Below are 14837 nucleotides of genomic sequence, written 5' to 3'. Positions count from 1 at the left end.
GGCTTATGAAGGTAAGATTAGGTTGTGATATTATCTTCTTATGGTTGAATCTATGGATAGGTTTCACCTAGGAAAATAACTTGGGGGAAAATCTATGGTGATAAAATAAACAAATAAAAGTAGGTTGGGAACGAATATGGGTAGAACATAGACTCAGTATAAGAACTAATTTCAGCATCGTTTTAAAGGTCAGCTAGAAAGGGCAATTGAGTAGAGCAAAGATTTATCCTGAAAACTCACTGGACAATGTCTGGACTCACTATTTGGTGAAGAATACAGAGTTGAGTACTCCTGTGTCTTCTTCAAGGACTGTCCATGACAGGAAAGTTCAAAATCCAGAAAGCAATGAGCATTGAGGTCCTCAGTTTACATTGGCTGAGAACTTGCCATCAGATGCAGCTCTCTGCAGTGGTAATTTTGGCCTCAATGAGGAGCAGTATGGTGAGAGGAAAAAGTTCTTCAAGCCACAAAACTTGCTTTGAGTGTGATCTGTGATATGACCCTTTACCTCTCAGAGCCTCATTTCTATATAGAAAAGTAGTAAGATGATGCCCGTCTTATCTTAACCTCAAGATTGTGGTGAGGATCAAATGATCTAAGATATGTAAAACCATATATTAGAAAATCAATAAATTAGTATACAGATATGAGAGGGTAAAAACATCATTAATATCAATAATATTTCTATCATTATATATATTAGACTTGAATGGCCAAGTTTTGAGGATTGAGACAGAAATTTATGGGAAAAAGAAATGGTGGAATAGTTGGTTTCTCTTTCTGGCCTCTGCCAGAATGGGCTGGGACCAAGATGACATGTTTTTGCTGTTTCCATTGCAGGGACCAGTGTTACAGATTATCAAGTACACCAATTTAAGAAGTACTAGGAAGTTCTGCTTGCCTCAAATACAGCCCTTAAAATATATGAAATGCTGCCTCTTCCTATTTCATTTGGGTTAGTCTAGTAGTATCCTACGGCTTTGAGAAAGCTTAATCTTTCCTGGTGTATATGAAGTCACTTTAGGAAAATGGAAATTTTAATGGGAAGGGTCAGAATTATAAAAATGAATCAGCAGTCATTTCAGAACCCTGGGTAATGTCAATGGAATTAATAGAGAAAGACACCATGTCTCAACTCTTTCTGCTTTAGTGCATCTGAGCATGGTGGCACAGCAGGTTGGTGGGGAGGGATGCTATCAGGAAAAGGAAGTGACAGGAGACAGAAACATAGGGAAACGATTAGGTAAAAATAAACAGACTATTTAGTCCTGTTGCTTATGGTAGTTCTACCCCTCCCCATCTGCTGAGAAGCTGAATTGGAGAGGGTAGCCAGCAATTTGGGAGAGATGATATTTGAGGTGGATCTTAAAGAATTAATAAAGAAAGGGTTGGGTAAAGGGAAGAAACTGAATGAACTTTTGCCAACCATATGCTATTTCAAGTCACAATATTTGGTGGTGTGGTGCTGTATCACTAGGTGAGATGTGATGGATTCAAGGAGCTTACCATTCACTGGTGGAGCAGGATATGTTCATGAATACTGGGCTGAGAATGAGTGTTGGCTGAGTGAATTTAGCAGCTATTCTAGCAATAGGAGGCAACAATTCAGGATAAACCTATGAAAAAGCTCAAGAGTGTACAGCGTGTTCAATGAAGAGTAAGTTCATTTTGCTTACAGAATATACAGCGTAGAGCATGAAGCTTAGTTGTGGATGATAAGACTGAAAAGGATGATTAGACAGAGTGTGAAGAGGTCATGACTACCAGACTAATAGTTTATGCTTAATTCGGTAGGCAATGAGGAGTTCTTGATGTTTTCTTTTCATGCACCATTGAAGGTTTAGTCCAACAGTGGTTTTGAAGAGAATTCAACTGAATAATGACAGGAAGTAGGGAAACCAATTGGGAAGCCATCACAATAGTCCAGGTGGGAAACAGTGAGTATCTCAAATAAGGGGATATCTATGGGAATGGAAAGGAAGTGACAGTCTAGAGCAGTGACTCTCAAGCCTTTGTGTACTTGGAGGAATTGTTAAAACACAAATTGCTGCCACCTGCCCCTGAGATGATAACTCAGTAGGCCTTGGGTGGGGCCTAAGAATTTGCATTTCTAACAAGCTTCCTGGTGATACTGATGCTAACAATCTAGGGACTTATCTAGGGACCACAATTTGAGAACCACTGGTCAAGAAATATTAAGAACTTTCAAGTTGAATTATGACATATGAGAGCCAAGAAGATGATGAACTGAAAAATGACAGGATTCAAGACTAATTGACATGAAAGTCTACATAGAAGTTTCAAGAATAAAATATGCATCAAAATTTATTTGTCATGTTGAAATACTTAGTTTCAAAAGAATATTGCCGAAACAGACTTTATCTAACTTTGTCATATTAATGTAGGCAATTACTATGCTTTGTTACAAAATATTATGAAGCTTATACACATAATTTGCTTAGTTGGATTGTGTTCTCTTCTAGAGATTTAGAAATACTTCACTTTTCTCTGGAGCTAAAATGTTAAATTAATGGCCTGGCAATTGGTACTAACAAAAAGAAAGGTGAACTTGTTTTCTGTCTTCAATTCTCTATTGAGATTTATGTCCCATAGGATATTATGTACCATATGTTCCTTAATTTCCATATGGGTCTTAAAGTTACTATTAAAATCCATGTAGTAGTTTATATATATGTATTTGTAGCATAAGATTTGGGCAGTCTGGCATCATATATGTAAGTATTCATACTTTTATTGCGGTAATAATTATAAAGTATCAAGTTTTTGACCTGCAATCAGTGTTAGCAGATGCAAAAGTAATTTTTCTTTGGACCATATAGGGAGGTATGAGAGAGCCAGTGAGTTCCCATTAAATGTAGAATATATCAAGAAAAAAAACACATGATTGAGTCTAATCTGTCTTAAATAGTGGTTTTATATGTGAAATGTAATGCACAAACGCTTTAACGATAGTTGAGACAAATATTTTGCCTCTCCTAAACATCAGTGGGAAATAAATAATGCGTCTTACAAATGTGACATAGAATGCCAAAATAAGATTTATTGGACTTGGAAATTTTAATTAAAATCTAATTTTCAATAATCAACTTTATCAATACAAATAAATTGATCTTTTCCCTTTTGTAGTCTATTTCTAATCATGTTCTAATTTAACACCTTCTCTGACAAGAGAGCATGGTCCGTTAATTGGTACAGTTATTCTTCTTATATAATTATACTTTTTAGTAAAATTTCCTGCAAAAAATTATAACAAAAAGCATAGATGAACACTTAGGTAAAGGTCTATAGATAGTGCATAATTTGTAAAGTATTAAATATCTAATAATTTCAGCTAAAATCCTCAAGTAATAGTAACAGATTAATACCCAAGCTATGTAATACTATACCTGCTTGTGTTATTTCACTGAAGTGTGTAAGAAATGAATCTAGTGACAGAATTTCTATATTAACAACGTTTTTGTTCACATTTGTAATTTGCTATCCCTGTAACAAGGTTAATTCTGTTGAAACTTTAATATATCCCTTTTGTAATCATTTAAAATGTTTCAAAGTAAATGTTAATTGAATTTGGTGAGCAGTGTCCTTTGCTAGAACTAACTGGGTCTTATCAGCATGACATTTAAAATGATTAACGCTATTTGGATGTGATCCTTTAAAAAGGAAAATTATTCCTCTGATCAGTCAACAGATGCGAAAGTAATCATTCTTTGGACCGTGGACTTTGAGATATTTATAGGGGGCTGTGAGAGCTAGTGAGTTGCTCAAGTTCTCACGGTTACATAGCCTGGTTAGAAAACTAATCTGTTGCTTTGTTCATTCCAATTTGCTGACTCTCAGCATACTTTATTACCTCTATTTATGTCATCAGATATTTATTTTTCGTCTATTATGTGTTAATATAAACATGTCGAATTTCACTTAAAACAATGATTTCAGTATACTTCTTTGCATTAAAAACAAAAATAATTAAATAAAAAACAGAAATGAGAGAGAATGGAGGAAGGGAGGGAGAAAGGAAGAAAGAAAAAAGAAAAGAAAGAAAAAATGTAAAGTTGTCCAAAGTATTATATTTTTGCTTTTAATTCATCTGTCTCCCTCATATACTTTACAGTTAAATCCTTTCCTCTCATATTTCAGTTGCTACTACTAAACTCGTATAATCATGAGGTAGGGAAATATTCTAAGTTACACAACAAAAAATAAACAGTGGGCTGATTCTTGAACCACCAATATAACTTAACCAATCAATATATTTTGTATCCGATTCTGAAAAGTATACCATGAAATTAATCTCATCAGTTCAAAACCAATAGAGATGTACTGGATAATGTCCTTTAATTGGCCTCACAAATTTGGGAAGGTACCACATTTTCACATTTTCATCCTCAAAGCATGAAAGGTAAACCAATACCTTACCTAATATCAAAAGAATGGAACCAATGAAATGTCACTATTCTGAGTCAATTTGTTTTATTTTTTAAATATTATTTCTTATATATCTTGGCGTTTGCTGTTATGAATCTAAAGTAAGTGAATGAATAAATCTATAAACTACTTTATCTGATTACCTTTTTTCCTACATAGATCTTTCAGTACACTTTTTTCTCTTTGTAAGTTTTCTTTCCTCTCTAGATCTTTTGATTTGAAATAATTCTTCATATCCTATCAGTAGTATGTCTTTTCTGTATTATAGGATGTTACTGGCCCTTGAAACTTTTTCATTTTTGTTTCCATGAGTTATTCTTTTCTAATTTTTTCTATACCAATATTGTAATGATAAATAAATTTTCAAGCTGCAGAGTGGAAAGAGGAGACTGATTAATTTGAAGCAATTTTAAACCATTTGGATATTTATTTTCAATTTAGATTTTAGTTTGATTTGAATGTAGCGGCCATTTAGCATGAGTACTGCGATTACCTAGTCCGTGTAAACAAATGTTTACTTTGCTGTCTGTGTAAACACAGTCATTATTGTGTTAGTGTAACTATGCACGTTGAAAATAATATTTAACCAAAAACAACCTTACTTTTTAAAAATGATAAAGTGTATCTGAGTAATTTTGAATGCTTCCAATTTCCGATGGATCAATTTGTAATTGATTTTGCTTTTTTCAGTCTGTTATTGTTTGTTAACTTGTTATATAAGTCACCTTTAATGCTAAAACTTTAACAAAGCCTTAAATTTCATTAATCCTAAATCATACAACAAAGCACAATTAATAGCTGTTAAGCAATCTGAAACAACATTAAAAAAAATCACAGAAAACAAAGTGTTGTCTTTCTCAGTTTCTCTGTCTCTTCTTTCGTGTCCGTTTATCTATCTGTTTGATTATTAAACTTCCTTATGTTTTACTTTATTTGTATTTTGTATGACTACACGGTCATGCTAAAGCTCTTAAGATGAAAAGGTAAGTAAAAAGTTAAATTATGCAAAACCTATGCTTGGTTTATACTCTCAAACTTGTGTTTGATTACTTTCTATGTATTCTGAAACCTATCTTGTGTGCACTGTCTAACATTGTGTGATTTAATTGTTATTCTAGTTTTTCTGTGGTTATATATTTTCTTTAAAGTCAATAGAAGTAATTCATGCAATAAGTAAGATGATTTATCCACCATTGCTTTCAATTTCTTTAAATAATTTACCATAATTCTGAATTGAAAAGGCAAGCATTATATACTTGATATGTTTTAAGCTTTGGTGATTCAAGAGCGAGCTATTAAATTATGAATGCTTGCTTATTATGCATTTCTTTTTTAGAGTTTCATAAGAATTCTAAATTATAAAGACAATGAAGACCAAGGAATGACATGTAAAACTTTAGTTGGTCAGAAAAGTGCCTTCCATATTAAAATTGTCGTGACCTAATGGTAGACCAGTGAACTCTTAAGGAGGCAATTAAATTTTCACAACTCCTTGTGTCTGAACAAAGAGTATTAATGTATTAATCACATGGATGTTAAATGATTGGTCTGATCTTGCCAATAGCATAGCCAAAATAATTGGGTTGAGTAGTTATGGTTATTTTGTTTATAAAATTGGTCACTGGCTAATTTGATTAATATATTGGATGTTCTAAAACTGGTAATTGATATAATAAGCACCTTTTCTGTAAAAAAAAGGGAGTTATATTTGCTATGGAAAATACAGAGTGGTATAATATATATTTCCTCCTTTAAGGATTAGAAATCTACTGGTGAGACAAAGCATAAACCCTTGAATGTCAAATAACATTATATTCAAATATGTAACAGATACTGCAACACAACCTAGGATTACACATAAATGAGGAAGAGAGACTCCTGATATAACATGTTGAGCCCATTTCTATAAGTTTTCCTATCCTCAGAGGGCTTCCTGAAAACTCCTCTCAGTGCAAGTGATTGAGACAGACTATAAGAATTATCTAAATCCGCTAAAATTTACTAAATAAAAAGTCAGCATTTTGACTATTATTAGTAAGACATTACACATGTGACATTTTAAACTAATAATGAGCTATTGGTTTATTTCAGTGTCATAGTTATATCAACCTGTACTGTCCAATAAGTTAGCCACATACCATATATGACTATTGAGCATTTGAAATGTGGCTGCTACAAATTAAGATGTGCTGTAAGTGTAAAATACACATGCGTTCTAAAGTCTTGATATGGAAAAGTGAATGTCAAATACCTTATTAATGATTTTATATTGATTATAGGTTTATATGATAGCATTTTGGACATACTGAGTAAATAAAATATAATTAATTCCCTCTGTTTCTTTTTACCTTTTAATATGGCAACTAGAACATTTAAAATTACATATATGACTTGCGTTTTATTTCTGTTTAGTTGCATTGCTATAGATAAAACTCTGAATTCAGAGGAGAGAATTTACTGTAAGTTGAGAAAATTTTAGGGACGTATTCATGTGAAAAATCTCTTATTTCTAACATATGCCCCAATGCATCATCATCCTGCCCCTGCTTGCATACTCAGCAATGAGAAACTTACTACTTTAAAATTAGTGCTTTTAAAAAGAAAAAAGCATTTACAATAGTAATCAGTTGTTCCTACATTAAACTAAAATTCGGGCTCCAAGTAATTTCTACCCATTGATTTTAGTTGTTCACTTTGCAACAACACAGATAATTCAAATCCCTGATCTGTATAGTGGCCTTGTAAACAAATGCAGAGTAGTCTTTGATCAGGAAATATGGACCCTACACATACTATTAATGAAATCTACGTTTGTATTATCTTGCTTGAATAACTAGTTATTCATTTTGTAATAGTGTTTCCTGAAATCTATTTTTAGCTTCTATTATTTCTGTTCCTGATGGTATCACATTATTACTAGCCTTTGGCCAACAATTAATATGCATCCACACGTGAAGTGCTGACCAGCCAGGTCTTTTCAATTTTATACAATAGAAAGTGTGTTATTTAAAATTCCACATCATTCAAGAGCTCCTTGAAATATTTATTCTGCTACCCCATGATTAGTCATTCATTCACTTAGTTTTTCAGGAAATATTCATTACGAGTGCCTCCTATGCATCAGGAATGACTAAGTTGAACAAGACAGACAAATTCCTCATCTTTGTGGGGTATTCATAGAACTCATCCCTCTCACTGTGTTTTTTCCGTGCTTTTTGTGTCTCCAAATAATTCCTGATGAAAATACTGCACAGGGCAGAACAAGTGCAAAGCCCTTGCATCCTCTTGAGACCACGCTCTATGGTGATGCAGATTAATTAATCAACATGTTTTGTTGTTCAGAATGATGCAACTTTACCAAAGTGGGGTCTCAGTTCCTCATTGTTCACAATTAGAATTTCATGATTTTGTCAAATACTTTGGTAAAATAAAAATGCCATGTTGACAGCATTTATTTTACCCTTTTTAAACCATTTGTTTTCAAAAGAGGAAGATCCTGAACAGAGCCATGGATGGGTATGATTTTGAGTGGAAACAATAAGAACCAATATTTATTGAGCATTTATTATATGTCAGACAACATTCTAACATGTTTGATCCTCATAACAGCCCTATGAGGTAGATATCATTCCTATCTTCATGTTACAAAGAAAGAAATTGAGGCTTAAAGAGGACAAATAACTTGTTCAAGCTCCCTCAGCTAGTAAATGGGGGAGCCCAGATTCAGTCTAGGCGTTCTCATTCGGGAATTAGACTCTTCACCAGAAGATTAAAAGCATTCTGAAGGCCTTGAGGGAGGAATACCAGGAGTTCACCAATAGACCTGTAAGAAAGGTTGATATTGGGAGCACTTAAATTAGGCTAGAAAGGTCCTTAGGGCAAGATTAGGGGAAGCCTTGACTACCATGTTGGAGTTTGGACTTTATTCTACTTGTACTTCTTGAGTAGAGAAGTAGCACAATGAAAGCCATGTTTTTGGAACATACTGACCTGACCACAGTACACAGGATGGAATTAGGTGGGAAGGAGATTATACCCCTGTAAGGATGTTATTGCCTTAGCTCCTGTGTGAGGACTCGGAGAGATATCTCTGGGAATAAAAAGCAAGTAGATCATGGTGAATGAATTGACAATTATTTGATATTTATTAGACATGAGAGTGAAGTGCTTAAAAATAACATGACATACTTTAAGCCTGGGTGACTGAGAACAATGGTTTTCTATTAACATAACTAGGGAATCTGGTGTTGCAAGTAGTTTGGGAGAAAGACAATGAGCTCATTTCTATGTTGACCTTCAAGTGAGAAATGGACTGGCTATTGGAGAGTCTAGATTGGAATTCAAAAGGGAGGTCACAGCTAAAGATGAATATTTGAAAGAGATTATGAAAGTTATAGGTCAATTTTGGAAGATAATACAATTTATTAGGGAAAGAGTACTGAGAAAGAGATATGGAAGTCTAAGTACTGAACCTCTGAAACTACTGTATCTGAGTATGTAGAGGAGGAATGAGCTACAGAGGGAGCAGATATAGGAGTAAAACAGATAAATCTGCCTGAAAATGGACCCATGTTATTTTGACATCCAAGTATGCAATAAAAGTTATTTTAAATATTGTTTATCATCGTATATTCACAAAATCGTGTAGAACAATGCAATTGCTCTTAATAAATTTTAGCGAATGTGAACAATAACAAGACCATTGAATTAATATTGTGTAGTTATGATTCTATAGGCTGTTAATCATTTTACTTTTACAATACTTTATGATTTTATAGCATAGATGTATGTTAATAATACAGAGATTGAAACATGTTAAGCATATTTACAATACTACCATTCTGTATTGATTCGAGAACCTATTATGATATTTTAAATTGCAAATGTTCATTAGGCCTTAAAAACTAGTACTGAAAATAAGTCACCTTAAAAAAGAGTCCATAAATCCTTTTCGGCATGTGTAAAAGTGCCTAGAACAAAAGTGTTTATTCATGTTGCATGTCAGAATTATGTCCTGGTGAATAGCGTTTGATCATTGGTGACCTAAATAAATCCTTTAGATAAATTTAGTAATCTAACTAAATGCCTTTAGATATGTGGTTTTTCCTTGAACACTTATCCTTATTGTCCTCTAGGAGATGTCATCTAATAAAGAAAGAGTAAGACTGGGAATGTGATGGGGAAAAGTAGATGGGGACCAATCTTGAGGAATGCAATCATCCTGGCATAAGACACTGGGGGTCATTCCTGAATTGGTTTTACAAATGGAAAATGTTTAGCTCTGTAAGAAAATAAGATTTCTATATGTCATCCATGAGTTTTCAAAAGCTACCAGGTATAAAATATTTTCTAGTGTCTTAAAGCAAAGAAATTGAATACAGAGTAAAGATAAATAGAATAAAAATTTATTTTGTTAACTGTTTGGACTTTAATAATTGAATCTTGCCTACTTTTTTGAATATACATTTGATTTTCAATGTATTTCCATTCATTACTCCTCTTCAAGTGGTTTCTTTAGAAAAACAAGGGATTTTTAAATGTTTTTGAGACTATGATCATGAATTTCAAAATCAAAAATTATGTTTGTAAGGTCGAGAAAATATATTCAGATTTTTATGTGAAGTATTCTGGATTCATTCATTTGAATTTTTGTGCTACCGAAGAAAGCATTCCTAAGGCAAGCTAATGGCATTGTTTGTCTTATGAGAACATGCTTGTCAATTTCTCTATGCTAAAAATGTTATTTGAAATGTCTGAGCAGATTGCCATGTGGTTTTTCTGAGGATAAGGAGACAATTCTGCATTTCCACCTAAGGTTGCTGTTATTTGATGAATGAGGCAATTTCTGATAAGACATATTTACCCAAATAGTATTTATATCAGAATATTTAAAATAAGATCAAATTCAACTTTAGAATATTAACAATTAGCCCAATCAAATATATGGAAATTGACTTTTGTTGAATAAACTGAATGATAAATCGCATTATCTTGCATGTGTGTTCGGCTCTGATGCTGTTAAATGTTTGTCTTTATTTGCATTCTCAGGTACTTTCCCAGTTGTATTTCAAAACTTGCATAAAATATAATATGGAAACAAAATGCATGTCATTATTTTAGCAACAGGAGGTTGAACAAATGTATTTTTTTGGTTTATGTTTCTAATAAAAAGTAATTTTGATTTAAATTAGCACTATCTTTTTTTTTAGGCCTCCATTCCTTTGAAGGAATTGGAGCAGTTTAACTCAGATATACAAAAATTGCTTGAACCACTGGAGGCTGAAATTCAGCAGGGGGTGAATCTGAAAGAGGAAGACTTCAATAAAGATATGGTAAATTGGTTGTGATAAAAGTGTGAATGAACTAGGAGTGAAAATGAACAAATATTTGGAAAGAAATTAGATAACTCAAGTCTCCAACTAGTTTCTCGGAGCACACCTTGCACATTTCGTGATTCTAATGATTTATTACAAAGGCAAAGTACTCTTGTTCAACTTTTATTATGAATGCCAAATTACTCTGGTATGGTCATACAGGAGCACTTACATATTGTAATAAATAGCTCCACAATTTTGCCTTGACCTCTGCTACCTTCAAACTCAGAGGGAAAATGTAGCGGGGTAAAAGTGTTAAATCAGAAAATAAACTAGAAATGTAATAAGAAACTTAACTATCTTAGATGACTGATGTTTTATGTCAGTCATGGTTTTGGTACTATAACATTTATTTTGGATAAAAGGGAAATTACATACAATATAAACATTGTTTATTAAAGTTTACCACAAAGTAGTTTTGCCAAAAAGTTGAATACCTAGTACAGTATATATCTAAAATATGTATAAATTCATGCTGCTTATTTCATGGGAGTAAAGAAATATAACCAAGTGGGCTATTCCCAAACTCATAACATTCTCTTTCAACCCTGATTAATTTCAAAATGTCTTTTACCTTTCTCTCTGGCTTGAGTATTTCTGCATCACATCACTTTTCACTGACTTTCTTCTCCCTCCACCCTCCTTTTCACAATTTCCCTTCCCCTCTTCCACAGCCGTCACCTATATGGCGTTCTTAAACTTTACATGTATCATGCTAGAGATTTCTCAGACATGTATCAATGCTGGAGACTTCTCAGACAATGCTTGAAAATGACATCAAAAGGCAATATATAAATTTTAGATAATAGGCATGTGAAGCAATGGAGAACTATTTCCACCGGTCTTTGTTCCCACTGGTATCAATTCTGACTTCCTGGAGCTGCCTAAATCAGTTACTCCCCATGTGTGGGGTCTGGCGGCCTTGCCAACTCAGCTCATGGAAAGAAAGACAAGAAGAGCCTTTCCAAGATGCTGAGGTACAGCTACCTCTACTTCATGGCAAAAAAGAAACCAGAGGGTACCGAGGTGGAAAAAGAGTGCTGCCTACCTCTTGGGCTTATCACCAAGTCTGCCCTATAGCTCTCACCTGGTGTGGGGAAAGAAGCGAAGTGGGGTTTTGTTTGTTCATTTTTTTATCCTTAGCCCTAGGAAATGTTGCAGACTTTCTAAAGACATGTTAAAATAAGGCAGGTCTTTCACAGACTATAAACACATATGTCTGTTATATTACATCATTAGGCTAGTAACTGACAAATCTCAGATAAAAATCCCATTCCCTCTAAAAAAATGAATTCTTCCTCAGCTGTGTGTAGAAGTTTAAATATGCATTATAGGATTTAAATATGTAACATCTAATACCGTGAATAATTATACACACATAGACATACATGTGAATTTTTAAAAATTGTCTAATATTTGTCATTAGCTCATCAGAGTACCTGGGGTACCATTGCAGGGGGAACCTCCTCGATAGAAAGTTTTCATATACTGAATTGAAATAAAGATAGGAAACTAGAGGTGAAAAGTCCCATGATGACATATGCTATTAGACCAGCACTTATTCAAATAATTTTACTTCAAAGTAAATAAAATAAAAATATTTTTCTTAGAGTCTAAAAAGTCAAAATGCATATTGAAATCTTTAAAGTCATTTTTCTAATTCATATTTTAATACTTATGGATTGTTTTTATTTTAAAATAAAACGCATATAGCGTACTTTTAGAAAATAATTATGTGCAATATTTGACAGCAATTTAACACATTATTTTTTACTAATGCCCTAATATTTGTCCTAACTTTGGGCATTGAGATATCAAGTATAAAGCAGAGATTATTAGATCGTAATTAGTGTACATTTAAAACAAAATATTTTCACTTAGTGAATATGTTACAGTTTTAAGATTTGTTGCCATTGCACCCACATCCACATCCATATTCCTATATGGATTGGTTAGTATTATAAATGACAAGTTTAGTCTACTCCTCCAAACTTTTTTAATTTCTAGAAACATACTAAAAATCAAAACCAAAAGAATGCTTTCACAGCAATTCATGACTTGTCTGAAATGATGAAGTACCTTACTCCCCTATCTTCCTACATATGCCCCTAATCAAGTGTGTCCTTTTGAACTAGATGAGAGGAAACTGACTTCTTTTAAAGGCTAAAGTACAACATATAAAAGAAGAACTAGGAGCACAGTATCTTATAATAGCATTCCCTAAAAGTTTTAAATTGGATTTTTGTGTGTGTTTAAATAACATGTTTTATTATCTCTGTTAACGATGTACAGCTTTTTAAAAACCAAAATGAAGACTGTACTTGTTGTTTTCAATCAGAGTGAAGACAATGAGGGTACTGTAAAAGAATTGTTGCAAAGAGGAGACAACTTACAACAAAGAATCACAGATGAGAGAAAGCGAGAGGAAATAAAGATAAAACAGCAGCTGTTACAGACAAAACATAATGCTCTCAAGGTATTAGAGCTAAAATTATAATATACCTTGCCTGTGCTTTTTTTTTCATATGTAGGGTAAAATATTTTGTGCATAAATAAAATCTGCTTAAGAATCTTATTCACCAGAAATACATTTTTCTGTTCAATGTGTGTGCTTTATTTAACATTTTTGAGTGGTGTCTTTGATTTTGAGGGATGCGTTGCTTAAAAATTATGTTTTCTTGCTAAGACAAATTTTTCTGAGTAGTGATCGAAAGATATAAAAATACATCATTCATAGTGTTTATACATTTAATTTTCTAAATAGTTTATTTTTATAAGTTATTTTTACATTTGTGTTGAAAATCCTGCGTAGCTGCCATAATAATCAATCTACATATTTTTTAGGCTTTCTGCTTCCTATAGTTAGATGAGGTGCAATTTTTTGGTAACCTAATAATTGTATAATAAGGCCTGAAATTCAACTTAATTTTTCCAAATAACTTCATTTTGCCTTCAAGAGAGTCACTCTTTGCAACTAACCAAGCATCTACAAGAGTCTAATTTCATTTAAATAGGAATCCTCAGAAGTAATCTTAATGTCCTTGAAGAACTGGTACCCTCCTGTTAACCAGCAATAGTGTATAGCTTCAAGTGCCTAGGTAACTCATCTAGATTTGTGTAGGAAGGGCAGAGTAGAGTATTGTGGGTTTTTTAAAAATAATATGTAGGAAGTTCTTGGGATGAGACTGGACATGTGAAGACTTTTGTGAAATAACCTTTCATATTTTTAATGTGCTTTGCAATATTCCTATTTGCGTGCATGGCTGATTTCCTAATGCTGTTAATTGCCAAGCTTCTCATTGTAAATCACTCTTTGAGAGCTACCTAGCTGTGTAGGTGGCTCCACCTAGTAGGTGGATGGAGTCTGCTTTCTATATGCAAATAAGAGTATAAAATCTTTTCCCATATAGTTAGACAACCAAGTAAACACTGCTGAGAATGTAATTACACAATACTGTGCCTGCAAGGAATCCACAAGGAAAGTCTAATTGGCCAGCAGGTGTTCTGAAGGTAACTGCTGATATATATATAGTAAATAGAAAAGGCCTCTTCCTCTGAGGGAGTGCAAGAGCAAGCCATAATGTGCTCCGAAAATCAGAAAGCTGTGTAATTCACACACTTCCAACTGTGACCAAGCTTTCAGAAGCATCTACACCGGTCATATGATGATATGTGTCCTACTGAACAGCAGTGTTTAATGGTTATCTGGCATACTTGTAAAGAAATCTGTAAAATGTCTCTAAATATCTTTACGCATTACACTTCACCTTCTGCTTAGGAAATAAAAGGAGTTTCAGATATTGTGACCACAAGGCCTTTCTCTTGGCAAAGATGTGAGTTGTGTCACGAATAAGGCATGGCTCAACTCTCGTTCACGTGGCTGTATCTTAGTACCTTTGAAAAAAGCAGCATTCCATCTGGCTCATCCCAGGCATTTATTACCTCCACAGGAGGTTTAGAAATTCAACTAAAAATGTAAACTGCACTAAATTTTACACCCCTAATTTTAAACAAAAT

The 14837-nt window shown here is 33.3% G+C and overlaps 1 protein-coding gene across 8 annotated transcripts in view; it reads left to right on the top strand.

Moving 5' to 3' along the window:
• DMD (dystrophin) overlaps positions 1-14837 on the top strand; it is a 2262230-nt gene that overhangs the window by 1118101 nt on the left and 1129292 nt on the right. For all 8 annotated transcript variants that reach the window (XM_023633802.2, XM_070257261.1, XM_070257256.1 and 5 more), the window contains 2 exons: positions 10656-10778; positions 13159-13296. In XM_023633802.2, coding sequence (XP_023489570.2) covers positions 10656-10778; positions 13159-13296 — 261 coding nt within the window. The remainder of the gene's footprint in view (positions 1-10655; positions 10779-13158; positions 13297-14837) is intronic.

This window comes from Equus caballus, chromosome X, assembly GCF_041296265.1.
Source record: "Equus caballus isolate H_3958 breed thoroughbred chromosome X, TB-T2T, whole genome shotgun sequence".
NCBI classification, from domain to species: domain Eukaryota; kingdom Metazoa; phylum Chordata; class Mammalia; order Perissodactyla; family Equidae; genus Equus; species Equus caballus.
Note: the sequence above shows the minus strand (reverse complement) of the source record. Positions and strands in the feature narration are given on the sequence as shown.